The sequence below is a fragment of the Drosophila ananassae genome, chromosome 2L, assembly GCF_017639315.1.
Source record: "Drosophila ananassae strain 14024-0371.13 chromosome 2L, ASM1763931v2, whole genome shotgun sequence".
NCBI lineage: Eukaryota > Metazoa > Arthropoda > Insecta > Diptera > Drosophilidae > Drosophila > Drosophila ananassae.
This window is the reverse complement of record NC_057927.1, coordinates 2,495,898-2,513,163: the sequence shown is the minus strand read 5'-3', so window position 1 is coordinate 2,513,163 and position 17,266 is coordinate 2,495,898. Positions and strand designations below refer to the sequence as shown.

The following is a 17,266-nucleotide window of genomic DNA, read 5'->3' as shown; positions in this document are numbered from 1 at the left end:
GTGCTTTGATTTGTGTTACCATTGGAATAATTATGTGTTTACGGAATTTATATCTCATCAGATCATAATTTTAATGAGCTATCAAATCGGTTTTACCCATACAGAACGAGGTTTACCAATAATCGGATGCCTTAAATGTTTTTCGCTGTTCAGCTGTAAATGAAAGCGCAAAGCAAACATTACAGTACATGTTTACAAAAGCATATCAAATGATTATATTTTGGATAAATTTATTTAAATTTCACCTCAAATATGATAAATAAAGCAATGGTGATAAGCACTGATTTATATCTTAAATAGTGATAATTAAGCCTCTACTTTGGCAATTTCAGAACCACACAATATAGTCATCTGATATGCGGCTAATTTGTGAGGCCTTTGACACCTCGTTGCCTCGTCCTGGTATCCAGGTTGGGTATCCTTCATCAACCAGGCCACATCAAAGACAATTACAGTTCTATCGATGAGAATAGACGAGCTCTCCTCGGAATTTCGGCAATGGAAGCGCTGATTGATAGTGTGGCAGCGATTCATATATCAAATCATCATGTAAATGCGTTGAGGCCAGGAAAGGACGAGAAGGCGATTGAGTACCAAGGGAGCGAGAAATGGAGCCGCAGCACTCGCAGGACAGCCAAGACAGACAGCTGGCTACACGCAAGCAATTTAAAAGGCCATTTGTCTGCATAAAGCGAGCTGAACCGGCGAGGGCATCAAGAAAAAAATATTTCAGAGAGGAAAGTGAACTTGCCAGTCAAGCGCGTGAAATAAAACCCATTTTTTCAGCGATTTTATCTTTTTACGCCATTTTTTTAAGGGTTTTCAAATGGAAGGTGCGATTTTCGGAGTATATGAATATATATAAAATGCTTTATATTAAGGTCTAATAATTTTTCTACATTTTTTGCTTTCAATTCATATAAATAAATTTTTATAAGAATAATATTAAAGTCACTCCTCATAAATGGTGTAAAACAAGTTTAAAATATAGAAAGCGATATAATAATATGTTTTGTTTAATTATAAAAGTAGGGTATTCAAGCCGGAAAGGCTTTACGATTTTTGTGGATTTTCCTTAAAAAAAATCATAAAACAGTGAATTTTTTGGTGGATGTGAATAAAACATGGTGGACGACATGCCACACAACAAGATGTCGGACGGAAGCGCGACTGGACCCTGTCTCCGTCAGAAGGTCTATAGAGAAAGGGCTCTGATTCGAAACTTGAATGTGAATCTGGTGCTGACGCAGTGACTTCCATGTCGTTGTGGTTTTTTGACTGGCTGCGTGTGAAACAACTTAATTTCCGTTTAGCTCCGCCCAAGGCAGAGCTCCGGAGTCAAGAGTCCGTAGCCGTGTTCACATGCGTGTAACTATGCATGTCCCTGCAGGACATGGGGGAAAGTATGAGGTGGCGCTAAAATTTCAATTTACACTATTTGGAACGCAATTTAATTGGAACGCCGGGGCTGCCGCAATATGCCTTTGCAGTCGGCAGCCTTCTGGGATCCCCCTCTTAACCCATGATGCACGCAACTTTCTCGTGGTTTCCCCTTTGTTTATGGCATTTTTTGCGCGGCACGTTGTGGTTTTTGGCTGCTCAGGGGGCTTTGCAACTTTTTACGCTCATATTTTATGCATTAAGTGCTCTATTAAAATTTTTGTTGTTCTCCCGCCCCACATGACCCATTTGAGGATATGGTCTCTTATGCTCTTATGTCCAAATAACCAGTCCATTCGCTCTCTCGACCCCTCCTTGAGACTTTTTTATTGAGCATTGGAATGGCGAAATTATATGACACTTGACATGTCGGAGGGCCACGCGGCGTATGTGTGATATTTATTTGATTTTGATGACGCCAGGGGATTGTGTTTGCAAAAAAATTCCGTAAATTTCTGTTGTATATTCCGGCATTTCCCGCCAATGCTGGAAAAACCTCGGACCCAGATACATATTTTAATTTGATCCACAATTAATTTATTTTTAATTGTCCAAGCCTTTAATGTTCAAACAAAGAAAACTGTTCTGCAGACCTCTTGCATCTTTTCATAGCAAACAGGCCTCTTTTCTTTGGTCTATTTTTCCTTACTATAAACTTTGACCCCATTAACTTTGACAACACGATCACGATATCTGTTTATTTGTTCGGCTTGTTATTGTGAACTTTATGACCGCAATGGCGTTGATGGCCAACATGCGACGCACATACACTGACACACATCCTTGCGGCCATGGCTTTTGGCCATGTAACGGAAATCGGCTTAAAATTTACTCCATCACACAAACACACACAAAATTAAAGACTAGCACCAAAGGCAACGCCTGCATGATTTATGGTTTTCTTGCAGCTGAACGAAAAAACCAAAACAAAGTTGGCGAAAAGGGGAAAAATACAGTGAAAAGTTAATATATAGACCCCTATTTTTATTAAGAAAGATTACATATGAAATATGCATTATTTATGAGCTTGCATCAAAATAAATGCCTATAGTATTTAACTTTAAGCAAACTTCAGTAACAAAATATTTATCTTGGAAAGCATCACTGTTTTTCCTAGTTTTGGACAACACTTTTGTAAAGTCTAAGCCCCGTCTCGGTTTATGCAACTAATGCAACTGAACGGCATTGTTGGTGTCCCATTCCTAGTGCCACAAGAAGGCAAAACAACAAAAAAGTTATTTACGGCTAACTTCCGGCGGAGGTAGAGCTGGACTTAAGGCCTAACACTCGAATACCTAGGAGGGTCGAGTTTTTAAATCATTTCTCTCTTTTGCATTTTCAAGTTTTTTCTTTGGCCGCCATTTTGGCTTTTTGCATTTTCACAATGGCGTTTTTGGGTTCGCGCTCCCATTCCCGTTATTCGCAAATTATGTTACTTTGGCCAACTCCAATAAATCTCGAGAAAAGTGTGCTCCTGCTACTGAACCCACACAAATCACAGGCAAATTAGTTGTTCGTTCCACCTCTTTCGCTCCCCGATCGCACTGGCGAACTTGTTGAGCTGCAAGTTTGCGTTCTTCTAATATATATGACCAAAAACTTGCTGCTAATGAGTAAATGTGGGCAAAGTTTAAATTAATTTTTGAAATGGGTTTCACTCTGAAGATTTTCAATTTCCTCCACGGCCAAGCTGAAAATCTCTTTCTGATTATATTTCGATACTTTCGTTTGACCTCGACCACTTGACTTTATGAACATACTTTGCACCTGAGAAACACCACTCTATTCTCCGGTGTCGATGCGTTCCAGGAAGTCCTTTCAGATTATCGCTACGGATGGGACGAGAGGACAGGATGGCAGGCGTTAACAACGGATAGGGGTTTGTTGGCTTGGAGGTGGTGACAGTTTTATCGTTTACCATAAAAAGAATATTACTTGGCAAATGGTTTATATTTAGTGGCCTTATGACATATAATAACACAACAAAGTCGTCAAAGATGCTCTATTAGCCATTTAGTTTTTGAATTCCCTAATCTTGTGTAGTTTCGAATTTCAAACAGAATGCCCAACTCAAATATTCTAGTGAGCTTTAATATAAGCCTTAAAATTCTATAATTATGCCCATTTACTCCAAAAATCAATAGCATGCAACTAATTGACTCACAAATTACATTCTATTCCCAAATATGAAAGTTAATCAAATGTAAGGACCTTAAGTCCTTCTAACTCCCTAGCTTCATTGTGTGCATTATTGAATATATTAATTGTGTACGCTTCGATTACGTTTCATTTTAGCTTTAGAATTTCGAATTCATTTCCTACTTTTGGGGCATCTCTGGATGTCTTGACTCCTGACAAGCTCTCAGGGCATTTCGGCTCATGTGTCACTATTTTGTTTATGCTGCGAATTTCCGGGGTCCCAGAAGGCTAGGTGCTTCTATGTCCTTTTCGGCTATATGTGTATGGCTGGCAGTTCGATATCTGTCGCTGTGTGAGTGTTCATGGCTCAGTGCCTCGCTTTAGCTGCCAATCACAACTGGTTGACAAATTGCTTTTGGACACGACTGACATGTTGACAGGCTTACTCAACTGTTCCGCTTCCCCATTCCAGCAATTTATTTCTCATCGCTTAAAGCCAAGCATCAAAATAATGTTTAAATTTACACCTAATTACTATGGCCTGCTGAAAACTTCAAAAATACTATAAAATTTCCAGAAACTATGCTTTACACCTTTTTTGTAGGAATTTTAAAGGATTTTTCTTTCCAGCAGGCAACATCATTAATCTGAGAAAAAATTCAAATAGTACTTTTGTGTTGCATGCCACTATCCAATACTGGCATTGAAGCGACCCTCGTAATTCGGTTTCCCCTTTTCAGAAAACTTATCCAACCGCCAGCGGGCTACATTTTCAGTTTTCCAGCTGAGAAAACACAGACAAACGCACTGCCGACCCAAGGTGCAAAAAAATAGTCGCAGAAGAAGCAATTCACGTAAAATTTAATGTCACACAAAACCCAAAAGTGAAAGTTGCATTTTGCCAACGAAAAGCAGAACGAAAAATGGACAGAAATGCGGTAAAGACGAGATGATGGGGAAAAAATGGTGCAGTTAGAAAATTACTTTTACTTACTATCACAAGGGTTCCCCAAGGATATTCAAGGGTTTTAAGTGCTATGTTTGCATTTCCTTCGCTGCCCCAGCTATGTGAAATAGTTTCGCTTCGGCATTGTTTTGCTGTGAATACGAAACGAATACGAGTTCAAGGACCACTTGTCCTGTGTGTGTGCGATGGGATATACTCCCATGTAATGCGAAAGTTTTTCTTTCGTGAAAGTTTGTCATATGTGAGAGAGTTGGGCGAGTGCACATAATGACTTTAAGAGAATCTGAAGCTGCTTAGTCGAAGAAACATCAAACTCATATTTTTAAAGGTATATTTTATTATTTAAAGCAAAATTTGAGTTGCTTAAGCTCATAAAGTAATGTTCACATACATATAATATTTATCTTTTTGCACCGCCTAGTAAGGCAGTATAAAATTGTCAAGGCATAGGGCTGGGCCATCATGTCGTATATCAAAAGATGTCGTTATTTTATGCATATACTCTGGTATCTGGGATCAGGCCGAGTTCAGTCTGGGTCAGAGCCTAGAATATCTCGTCAGAGTGTCGCCAGAAAAAGGGAGAGTGGGGGAGAGTGACATAATGTGATAAATGATGATTTTATAATCGTTTGCATGACAACCACCAGCCCCGGGAAAGCAGGGAGCTCAGACATCCTACCACCCAACCACCAAGCTTCCTGCTTCCCTTCCAACCCGGCCCAAAAAGAGTGTCCGTTTTCCTTAGCCAACTATCCAGGGCAGACATGTTTGTGTCAGCCACAGCTCAAGTGACAAGGCCCGAGGCTGAGCCAGTTTGCTTGTAACGAGAATTTTCGCCCAGGCTCAGCGTCAGGACATTCCCTACACTTCCACCTGCTGGCCACAGCCTTTTCGCACATTTTCATTCGGGCTTCTAATTTCAAAATCCCAAACACCATCAACGGCACCAGCAACCAGCACCGTAACCCGAATCCCCAGCAATTGTATTTCCTGCTCCTGAAAATGATAAATTATCGTTTGTCTACTTTTTGATGCAATATGATGTCGTCCGCTGTGCACGAAGTCTCACTTTAGAGCCCCAGTTTCCCTTGCCCTGAGTCCACCCATCGCCCACCTCTCATCTAATTCACATTTTTGATTAATTGGATTTCACTCTGAGACAAATAGAAATTTTCATTTCATTTTCTATTTGCTCTGCAGGGCCGACTGTTTGTTGTGACAACTTTGTCGTTTTCGTTCGGTGCCGAAATTGTAAATTGAATTATGGCCAAACAGAAATTTGAATTTGATATCTGTTACTTAAATCCTTAAATCTTTTTGTAATATGCCAGGCAAGTACATTAAACTTTTAATTTCCTGAATGCTTTCAAGCATTTTTTGCAGGATGAGAGTGTAACTTTAACTGCACATAACCCGAATGTCTCCATTCAGTGCCATTATCCTTGCCATCGAGCAGCAACGTCAATGCATTAAAGTGCATTTTAAAATAGAGCAATAAATATTTACTTTAGCCGTACGAGGGCGAGGTTGCTCTGCAGACAGGGGGCGTGGCTGATTGCCAACCCATATCGTAATTGCAGATAAACTTTATGCCATTAACCTTAGCGTTGTCTAGTCCTCCTCTAGCTCGGTGCGCTGTAAAGTGCTTTTGAAACATTTCATGATAAGCATTTTGCCCCACCGACCAACCGGGCCAACGGCTCCCTTTTCGCCTTTTTGTGCCGTCAACAACTTTACATTTGCGGCTTACTACCTCTCTCGCTCCTGCCACTGGGAGGCAAACGAAGAAATATGCAGAAAGTCGTATAGGATGGCCACGCCCCCTTTTGGCTGTCGCCCCTCTGAGCCATCCGTGCATTTGCCGACGTCATTAGACTTGTGCGCAAACATCGGCAAAATGCATTAAACTTGGTAAATATCGTAAAAATTAACGACAACATTATGTGGCAGCCGGCAACTGTGGCTCTCTCGTTCCTTACCTATCTCCATCCCCATCCTTATCCCTATCTCCATCTTTATCTCTATCGCTTTCTCTATTTCCCATCTCATTTTACCAGGGACCACAGTCCCGTCCAAGTTCAAACTATAAATTTTGACAGCAACCAAGCCAAAACAAGTTAAATAGTTTTAGTTGGCTGGCCTGGGCTGGGCTTACAGAGTAAGGCTTGATTGCCTTACTCTTGGTTTCCCCAGAATATGGAACGTAATTGGCATTGCGATTAGTTTTTTGCGAAATTGTTTCGTAAGTGGACGATTATGCAAATCGGTAGAATAATAGTCGCAGCCGTAAGGCTCATCCAGATATGGCCAGCTTTTCGCACTTTTCTGTGCAAATCCTGGCCAGCCAAACACAATCTGTAACAAAGTGAAAACATTCCCGCAGGAAGTGACAGCTAGGACGAAGCAGCCTTTCTATAGATATGTGTTTAAACATATATCCCCAGGCTAAAATGCATTTGTGCACTTGCCTGTTGACATTCTCGCCTGTGCAGTGGTCACAACATATAGGAAACACAGTCAGGACATCCAACAATAGCCAAAATGATCTAGTTGCACTGCAAAAATGATAATAAATATTTGATGTATTATTAATTTTCTATTATAATTTCTAAAATTCTACCAAATATTGATGCGTTATATATGTATATGAAAAAACTGCTCTCCAGAGAATTCATATGTTTTTTACATTTCCAATTGCCAGTGTAAATGGCAGGATCTGACCGGGTGTCCTTGGCCATGTGGGTGACTATTTGGGCTGTTTGTTTAGCGCCAGCATAAACAGTTGTAACAGTTGGCCATACAAGTCCGAATGCGAACCCAACGCTCGTCCGCAACGGTAATTACATAACAAAAGTGCATACAAACAAACGGGCAGCAGCCACCGAAACAGGCAACGGGCATTGGGCAGCCTAACCATGGCCATCTGCATCTGGACCAGCACTTAAATGAGTTATACAAATAATTGTGCCGTGATTATTCCACTGGCCACGTATTCCACACGAGCACAAACAAACGTGGCACAATGGGTCTGTGATGAGTTGGCATAAGGGCAAGTAAACATGCCGCAAAAATAAGGGCAACAACATATTAGAGATACTTTGGGCAAATACTTGTGGCCAAGGAAGCAACAGCAACAGAAGCCAAACGGAAATACAAAATGAAAGTTTATCATCTATTGACTATTTGCTATTGCGGTGGTGGAAAAAGCTTAACATTATACTTTAAGGATCATCATAAATCGTACAATTCGTAATCGGATAAGCGGAGGTCATTCCAACAAATGACGTATACGCAGTGTAGGCCCGCACACAATTGCCTGTAAACATTGCAATTTGTTACCATCCACACAGGATCTATAGGTTACAGTGGTGTGTATAAGAGGCTGGCTAGACATACTAAATATTTAAAAATGTATTTATTCTTGATAAACATAAGGTTTGTTTATTTAATTTCAAACTTTTTCCCTTATAATGTTACAAAAAGGGATAAATTTAAAGAATTTAATATATATTATGTATATCAATAATAATATGGCTTATATTTTCACTCAGCACTGTTTCGGCAAAATCAACTGCGGTGGCATTTCATGGGCACCACCATCGCCTTTGAGAGGTCCACTTGTCCGAGTCGATAGCCATGGCCAAAGGCGTGTGATTTATAACTAATTGATGAACACAATCATGCAGTTGATGGTCACATGGCCCAGAAGTGGGGGCATGTCCTTGCCGCCTTTGAGTACAGTTGCGCTCAAGGTCACGAGCTGCGAGTGGGTGGACTCCATTTTCCCCGAAGCGCCAATGTCTCGGTTGGGGAAATGATGCAGTCAAGCGTTTCGCTTGAATAATTTGCGGCTTAACCGAGTTTATTATGCTTAGGCCCTAGGAGGAGCGGGGGCAGAGAATTGGAGTGATGAAAGGGATGGAAAGTTTTCTCCCTGGGGCAGGCTTAACTGGCGTGCACGCATTTCCGTTTCCGCCCTGCGCAATCAATTTGAAATTCGATTTTTATGCCGCGGTCCACTTTTGTTCCTCTTGTCGTTGCTTAGCTTTTGTGTTTAATTGATGAATAAATTTAATTGAACTAAATGGATTTCGTTTTGCGTCATGTTACTGTTGGAGTTCTGCCTAATGGCTTTCATGTTTCTATATATATATATATATATATATTTATATGTATAAACCTATATACATAGCCAGCGCACTCATTTAACCCTTACCGCTATCGAAACCCTTCATTTATTTGCATTTGTGGGCTTCGAACAAAAGCTACCAACAAAATACCAGCTGGCAACGCATTTTAATTGAATTTCAATTGATTGCAAAAATGTTCCATTTTGGCTCCGAAACCAAAATTTTATTTTAATTAATTAGAATTGATAACAATAACGGTTTTCCATACTTTTTGTTCGCTTTCTCTTAAATAATAGATGCCCTAATGGCTTTGAGTTCGTGCTAGGCCGGGGGACCTCAATTATACAGGGCCAACATCGAGATCCTGCAGGAAAATTTATTATTGGAAAAACTGGGGTGATGGCGGCAATTGAATGACACGAATAGCCTGGATAATTATTGATTAAAAGTGTCGAGATATTGAGCTAATCGTATTGACATTACTGCAAATTAAAATGCTTACCGCACAATAAATTTTTGGAGGCTGTTGATTTTTATAGAAAAATGAAATATTGATAGGGGATCGTTAGAATTTCTAATTGAATCATATTTTAGAACAGCGCTATCCACATTAAATTATTTAATCAAAGTTTAATATTGCTTAGTAGCTTTATAGTTAAGCTAATGGCCCGAAACAGTTTTTAAAAGTTTTCCATTCCGCGTCTGAGCAAAGTGAATTTAGTTTTTCTTCCTTTCGCAAAACACATACATACGCATAATAAAATATGTTCACCAAACTGCAATCAAAGCGACATAGCACAAATTTCACAGATTTTTGCACATTAAAAATATGTTCGCTACTCCAGCTTGCTATTTCCCACAAGGACACATACACACCAGAACACATGCCACGCCTCCCATGAGCCCATTTTAAGCTTGCCAAAAAAAAAGGTCAGAAAAGTTTTTATGCCAACGAGTAGCAAAAAAAATGTAATCGTGTAGCGGGAACGAAAAGCAGCTGGCTGGCAAAAGGAGAGTCTGCATTTATGTAGCCTTCACAGGGCCGGGAACCATGGCGAACGAGGGTTTTGGCCAAATGCAACGCTGAATTTGATAATCAATTACCGTGCCATTGCCGCGGGTAGGAGTTTGAGGGTCCATAGAGCCACATATGGGCCACATTTAGTACAAACTGCAGATTGCAGACAGCCCACAGACGCAAAGGGGACTCAAACACAAGTAAATGCCAGCGGATACTCTAGTCTCTGTACCACGGTATGTATGAGTAATATGCGGGATTGTCTATTGCAGGTCATAGCCTTTGGATGTACGGTGCTACGGAGTTGCAGGTGGCAAGGCAAATAAATATTCAAATGCCCACAGATTTGGTGAAGTTTTTCATTACAAACTGCAAATTGGCTTGTGTCTTCTATGCAGATGCTTCCCCCTGGCTGTGTCCATATATCCACAAATTAATGAATTGCCATTGCCATAACCATAGCTATGTTAAAATTCCACAAATCCTTGTTGCTTGGATTTATGGCTTGTAGACGCAAAAGATTTCAATTGCAATTTGAATATATTTTGATTGTGGAAATAAATTTAAATAGATCTGCCCAGAAGATATAAAATTCGAGGAAAATATTTTAAACACATTTGGCATTCTATAGGAAAAAGTAAATTAAAACTTTCTAGTATTTTCTCCATTCTTTTTACTTTCCAATTCAAGCAATTTCCCTCGTTTTTTCACTAACGTAACAAGCAACTTCGATTTCCTCTTGACGTTAATTGACGCTGTCGGCTTTGGCAGCAATCACTTAATGAAATCATTTAATCAGTGCCGGCGACAATCGACAAAGTGAAAATGGCAGTGCCACCGACGCCTTTCGCCCGGCTTAGAACACATGTTCCATTTATGCTCTACACCAATCAACTTGGCACATCGAGCTCCGCCAGGCTCTGTTAGTGGTTCCCTCTGCTGGCTGTTCGACTGACACTGGGGAATTGTGGGCCGCCGACAGCTGTCCTTAATTACATGGAAATCCACACTAGATCCCACCATACCCACCCAAGTCCCCAAAGAGTCATTCACCTTGCCACCAAGAAAGTACAAAAAATAAAATGGCCCAACACAAGGTTAGCTTTATCGAAGCTGCGAATACTCTTTAGTGGTGTTGTCTTAGCCAATTGAAGAGCTTAAGTATGTTAATTGTAAAATAATATTTTTGTTGTATTCAACCTTCAGTCCTTAATTAATTGTAGTCCTTTGCTTAAGAGTATACAATAATTTAAAAAGGGAAGTAAGAGGCCAAGTCGAAAATCGAATTGAAGCGCATATAACATATTATTTCAACAGGCAACTCATTCTGCATATAGAATTACCACCCATGGCGATGTAGGTAGTTGATGTTCGTGGCCCAGGAGGTTCTGGTGCAAATGAACGAAGGAAAGGGAAACTTTGGGGTGCCCTGGGATGGTTGGGGTTCAGGGTTGGTGGGTTGGCGGGTTAGGGCTTTGAGGGTCGGGTATTAGGGGTTCGGTTATGGCATGGCATCGCGTAGGCCTGCGGAATTGAGGTGAATAAGCGAAGAACACATTCACATACTAAAAGGCAAACAAAGGGAAATCAATCTTTGTACATACTTTTACCATATGCACACGTATGATAGCCCCATCCTCCCTCTTGCCCCTCTACGTCACTCACACCAGCCCATACCTATATGCACCGTGTGTCTGTGTGTGTGGCGGGGAATTGGGGAATATTTGCATGCCTTTGTGTACTTTTTCCATATGATTTATGACCTAAATTGTTGCTGCTCGCACACATATAATTACACGCGCATACAAACACACGCTCCCGTTACATTTGCGGATTTCTGAGCATTGCGTGTATGTATGTATGTGTGTGTGTGTCGTCTTGGGACGCGCGCCAAAGTATGCTACACTTTTTGTTTTATGAGTTAATAAGTAGGCGTGGCCCCAGCCCAATTGCTACACCCTGATTATGGTGCCCCGACACCACCCCAGCCTCAATTGGGGAATATTCGAAAAACCCATATGTGCGGATCAGATAGGATAGCACAAAACTTTTACAAGTACACTTTTGGGGCAAGCAATTTAGAAAATGTACCACGATGCCAGCAAAATTCTTTTTACGGTTGACTGAGCTGCACTCGCTTATGGGTTTTGAAAAATAAATTCTTGTAGTTCAAGTTTTAACGAAACCAGAGGCCTATTTTACAGCAATTTATAAAATAAAATTGGGCGTAAAATGTTAAGACTAATTTTTCCCTGACTTCATAGACGTTATAGACAATCCGTCTTGTTGTCTTTAACCCCACATGTAAAATAGCTAAGCCAGCAATCAGTCAATCGGTTTTGGCCCCAACCATGACCCTCGCTTGACCAGCTTTGGCAAACGGCAAAGAATCAGTGCAACTGCAGTGTTGGCGAAAATGTCAACACGGGATTAGCTCAATCCGCACCAGTTAATCTCCCAGCTACCAGGCTAATCCAATTCCGTTTGGCCGTATATAAGCCAGAGCCCGTTCCGGCTGTGATTCCGTCTTGGCCCGAAGACCGGAGCATGGGCATGGAGTCCGTCAACGTGTCGTCGAGTGTTTTTGTCAACGTGTCCACCGCACTGCGGCCGGAGGCGCGTCTTTCCGCCGAGACGCGCCTGCTGGGCTGGAATGTGCCGCCGGAGGAACTGCGTCACATCCCGGAGCATTGGCTTTCGTATCCGGAACCACCAGAATCGATGAACTATCTGCTGGGCACGCTCTACATCTTCTTCACAATTATGTCGATGATCGGCAATGGACTCGTCATCTGGGTCTTTACGGCGGCCAAGTCGCTGAGAACTCCGTCGAATATTTTAGTTATCAATCTGGCCTTTTGTGATTTCATGATGATGATCAAGACACCTATCTTCATCTACAACAGCTTTCACCAGGGCTACGCCTTGGGACACTTGGGCTGCCAGATCTTCGGGATAATTGGATCGTACACGGGAATCGCTGCAGGTGCCACAAATGCCTTCATCGCCTACGATCGTTTTAATGTGATCACTCGGCCCATGGAGGGCAAGATGACCCACGGCAAGGCGATCGCCATGATTATATTCATCTACATGTACGCCACACCCTGGGTGGTGGCCTGCTACACGGAAACCTGGGGTCGATTTGTGCCGGAGGGTTACCTGACCTCATGCACCTTTGACTATCTGACCGATAACTTCGATACGCGCCTCTTTGTCGGTTGCATATTTTTCTTCAGCTTCGTGTGCCCCACTACGATGATCACCTACTACTACTCGCAGATTGTGGGCCATGTTTTTAGCCACGAAAAAGCCCTAAGGGATCAAGCCAAGAAGATGAACGTGGAGTCGCTGCGCTCCAATGTCGACAAGAACAAGGAGACGGCCGAGATCCGAATCGCCAAGGCGGCCATAACCATTTGCTTCCTGTTCTTCTGCTCCTGGACCCCGTACGGTGTTATGTCCCTGATCGGAGCCTTCGGGGACAAGAGTCTCCTAACCCCAGGTGCCACGATGATCCCGGCCTGTGCCTGCAAAATGGTGGCCTGCATCGATCCCTTCGTATATGCCATCAGCCATCCCAGATACCGCATGGAGCTGCAGAAGCGCTGTCCCTGGCTGGCCATCAACGAGAAGGCACCGGAGTCCTCGGCAGTCGCCTCCACCAGCACCACCCAAGAGCAGCAGCAGACCACCGCCGCCTAAGGGACATCCTGTTAGAATCCAAACGATGACGAACTCAACCTCTAACGAACTTGTAATACAAAATGCCATGGGAAAAAAGTGTATAAAACCAATCAGTGCAAAAGCAACTGTATCTATAATGTAACTATTATTGTATTGTTTCAAGTAGTTGTTTGTGTTATTTTGTTAAATATAGTACAATTATGGCAGACTACTAAAAAGACAAAATTCTAAAGCAAATGGACTATAGGGCTTGGTGGGTCAAATTCAAATATTTAATTCAAAAATGAAGTATGGGTATATATTGAGATAAGAGAAATTGAAATAAAATTAAAGAGTAGGGTCTTCTAATACTAAATTTCGGTAAAATTAAAAAAATAATAAGTGTAATAAGTCCATATCTGATAATAGATATCCATGCCAATTTAAAATTAAATAAATTCTGAATCCAAACAACATAATATTCCGTAACGCATCTGTAACTCTTGTATTATAATATTAAAGTTCTGCCCAGCCCTGCCCTTTTTCGCAGTTCGTTGTCAGTTGTCAATCGGGCACTTGACGCAACCATTGCAGGTCACTCAGACGAATCGAGAAAGCCGTCTTCATGCTCCCAGAAGCAACAACAAAAGAGTTGGCCAAGAACAATGGCTAAATGGTAAACGTGTTGTGCTAGTTCCAATGCGATCCACATGCGAAAAGCTTTCTCTCTCCTCTCTCCCGCTCGGACTTTCTCTTCGGAGAGAGTTCGCTTTCCAGCTGGAAGGGGAGACTGCGCAGTTGGGGCGGTGAAACGTTTTGGAATCGAAACAGTAAGAGTTGAAAACTTCCTGAATATTATAGGAATTCGTCTAAACAACAAACTTGGGATCCACACCCTTAAATACCCGCACGGGCAACCCAGGGGACTTTGAATTTATTTGCCAGCGGATATCAAAATAAACAATAACGGTCCACGTCCACACAAATTCCACTCGGGGATCCACAACTAAGATCCACACTCATTAATCACTTTGCCCGGCTTGGAGCTGTAGGGAAGGTAAGAAGCTGTAAATCACCATCCACAGCAGCTAGCAGCGCCTCGGCCACAAAGGATGCTTAGATTTGTGCGGGTTATCCCTAAAACTAACACACATACAAACACTCACGCATGGATTCCACATGGCCTCCACAATGGCTTACATCCTCCATTTTTCTTCTTCTCTGCTTTCTTGGGCAATGGCATTTAACAATTTGTTGGCCAAAGTGTTGCACCGTGTGTTTGTGTGGCGCCTCATTATTATTGTTTTCCCAGCTACCATTTCCTTCGCACTCCTCCCCCTCGCCCACCCTGGCGCATGTATCGCTATTTCGCTTTCCCTTTGGTACCTAGCACGCTTTTGCACTTATTGCCTGGCGGGTATTTGCCGGAGCCTTTTTCCTGCGTCGTTCTGCGGCGAACCCAAAAACCTCACACAGACAGCAAGCGAAAAAGTGCTGGGGGAAAAACGAAGGGACGGCGGCAAGTCGGGCGGGAAGCGGCAGAAAAGCGGCAGAAAAGCGGGCGAAAAGCGCGGTAGCGGGTACCGAGGCCATAAACCAAAATCGGCCGCAGCCACCGACGCTCGCAAATGGTAAAAACGAAGTAAAATTAATGAAAATCACCCACACAGACGCATGCACCGTAAGAGATAAAAACAGGATATCAGGACTTAGGGATACCCCTTTAAGTTTTGACAAAAATAAATATTTATCATATTTTAGGGAGTATTTAAAATAAAACACATATTTAACCTACTCGTCAAATGTGTCAAATGTGCCAGTATATTTCAAAAAGAAGTTGCTCAACGAAAATCATGTTATTTACCTCTGAAAACTAATAAATAATATTAGGAAGTCGTAATCCTTTTTCCGTATAACTAACACTGTCTTATGTACAATATACCCTGAAAAAATTCCAATTTAAAGGGATTAAAAAAGAGACAGACAGCCAGACGGAGCGGTTTGGCGGGCAGAGACAATTAAAATGGCACCCACAGAACGTCCTTGCACTGTTGAGTGAATGCCGCCAGGCAGATCCGCATAAACGCCCATCCACCCATTGCCACCCGAAAACCACCACCCTTCCACCACACGGCAGCCTGGCACATTTGTCTTCCACGAAATTCGCTTTGGCTCTCATTAATTAAGATAATTAGGCCTTTTCGACGCCTTCAGAGTTCAACGTGCAAGAAAAAAAGCCGAAATACAACAAATTTCGGAGTCCACGAAGGACGCATTTAGTGACAGTTCAAAGTTCGGTATCGCATGTTGCAGGACTCCCGACAACAAAAAAGGACTCTACAATTTGCCTTTGCGTGGGCCAACTCTCGAATACCCTTAATGAGTGGTTAGCGGCATTCTTGCCTTTGATTGTCCTATATGGTCGGAAATCGCTTACTTACAACATGCACAAGGACCAAGGACCAACCACTCATCAACATCCTATTTTAGGGATACCCTTAAGCCAAGAGCCAACGCAACCGCAACAGGAAAAGCCATTTGTGTGGTTACGAACTGAAGAACTGAAAAGGGCCAGTGCATTCTGTAATGTTTGAGATTCAATATGTCCTTCAGATTACAAAAAAAAAGGGGGTTTCATACATATTATTTACATCACTAAAGTAATTAAATTTATTTCAAAATTTTCATTGCCAATTTTGTTTTTTTGCTGAAGCCAAATTCGATTATCCTCTGATGAGCCAAAGGGAAGGACGTTTTTGTCATATTTTTTCATTTTTCCAAACTGATTAAAATCACTTGCAGCTGCACTCTAGAGGGCTCATAAAAATGTCAGCTAAATTAGTTATAAATCAGCGGGGGCAGTGGATAGAGTCCCTGACTGGAAATGCAAAAGACACAAGGCGGCTAACAACTTTGTGAGCCAAAATGAAGCCATAAATTATACGAACTAATAATTATATGCCATCAAATTGTTGTAAGCAAGGCAGGAGTCGCTGAAGCCAAAGCCGAGCTAAAGGAAGGCTAAAGTCAGCCAGCGAGTTTAACGGCCAACATAAATTATAGACATTTAAAAAAGAGGGCGGCCACGTTCATCTAGAAGGAAAAAGGGAAGGCAGGCAATGCCGCGTGGAATATGCGATTTTTATCACAGTTTATGCACTGCACACAAAGTCAACATAATAAGGTCAGCACGCACAGGACTGAGGACGAGGTTCTGGCAGTTGGCTGGCGCTTTAATTAAATGGCAAACATCCCGAGTGCCAGAGAGAGCAAAGTTCGAGGTCAGCTGGCAGTCGGTCGGTTTGCACCCACCCATAGCTCATAGCTTAGCACTGAACACCGTTCACATTTTTTACAGCCGAGCAATTTGCAACAAAATTAGCCCGAAAACGTTGCGCGACCATGGCCGTGCCTCATTGAGAATCCACATAAACAAAAGATTGGGTTAAGCGTGGCAGCCTCGAAATGGAATGGCATACGTCTAAGTGGCTCTCCATGGGCCATCATGACAAATGCCTCGTTACCACCTCTTTCCGCTGAAACTGGTCCTGATCCTGATCCAGTTCCTGCTGCTAGTACTAACTGGGCACAAGCTCCTCGTACTCATCCATATCTTGGCAGTCGTAAAGTTCCCGGCTGGATGGTAACAAAAAAGAGCGTTTAAATTTTGTAATTTAAATGCAAATTGACAGGCAAATGACAAACATTGCAATTAACGAGGGACTAGCGGGCGTATAAGCAATGTGGCCACAGACCCGCAATGGCAATGGTCCTTGGTCTGACAACTTCAGAGTCCGGAGTAGGGAATCGGGACTACGGCCGGACACTCAACCAGCCAACAGCGACTCGGCAACAGGACATAATTTAGGCCCTGCTACGTGAAGCTCTAAAATTGTCCGGACGGCG

At 42.3% G+C, this 17,266-nt stretch overlaps 1 protein-coding gene across 1 annotated transcript; it reads left to right on the top strand.

The window, feature by feature from the left end:
- The first annotated feature begins 12,219 nt into the window (after window positions 1-12,219).
- On the top strand, window positions 12,220-13,853 carry LOC6500120 (opsin Rh3). The gene has a single exon (XM_001953148.4). The coding sequence runs from the start codon at window positions 12,242-12,244 to the stop codon at window positions 13,397-13,399; it is 1,158 nt and encodes a 385-aa protein (XP_001953183.1). The 5' UTR covers window positions 12,220-12,241; the 3' UTR covers window positions 13,400-13,853.
- The last annotated feature ends 3,413 nt before the right edge of the window (window positions 13,854-17,266 follow it).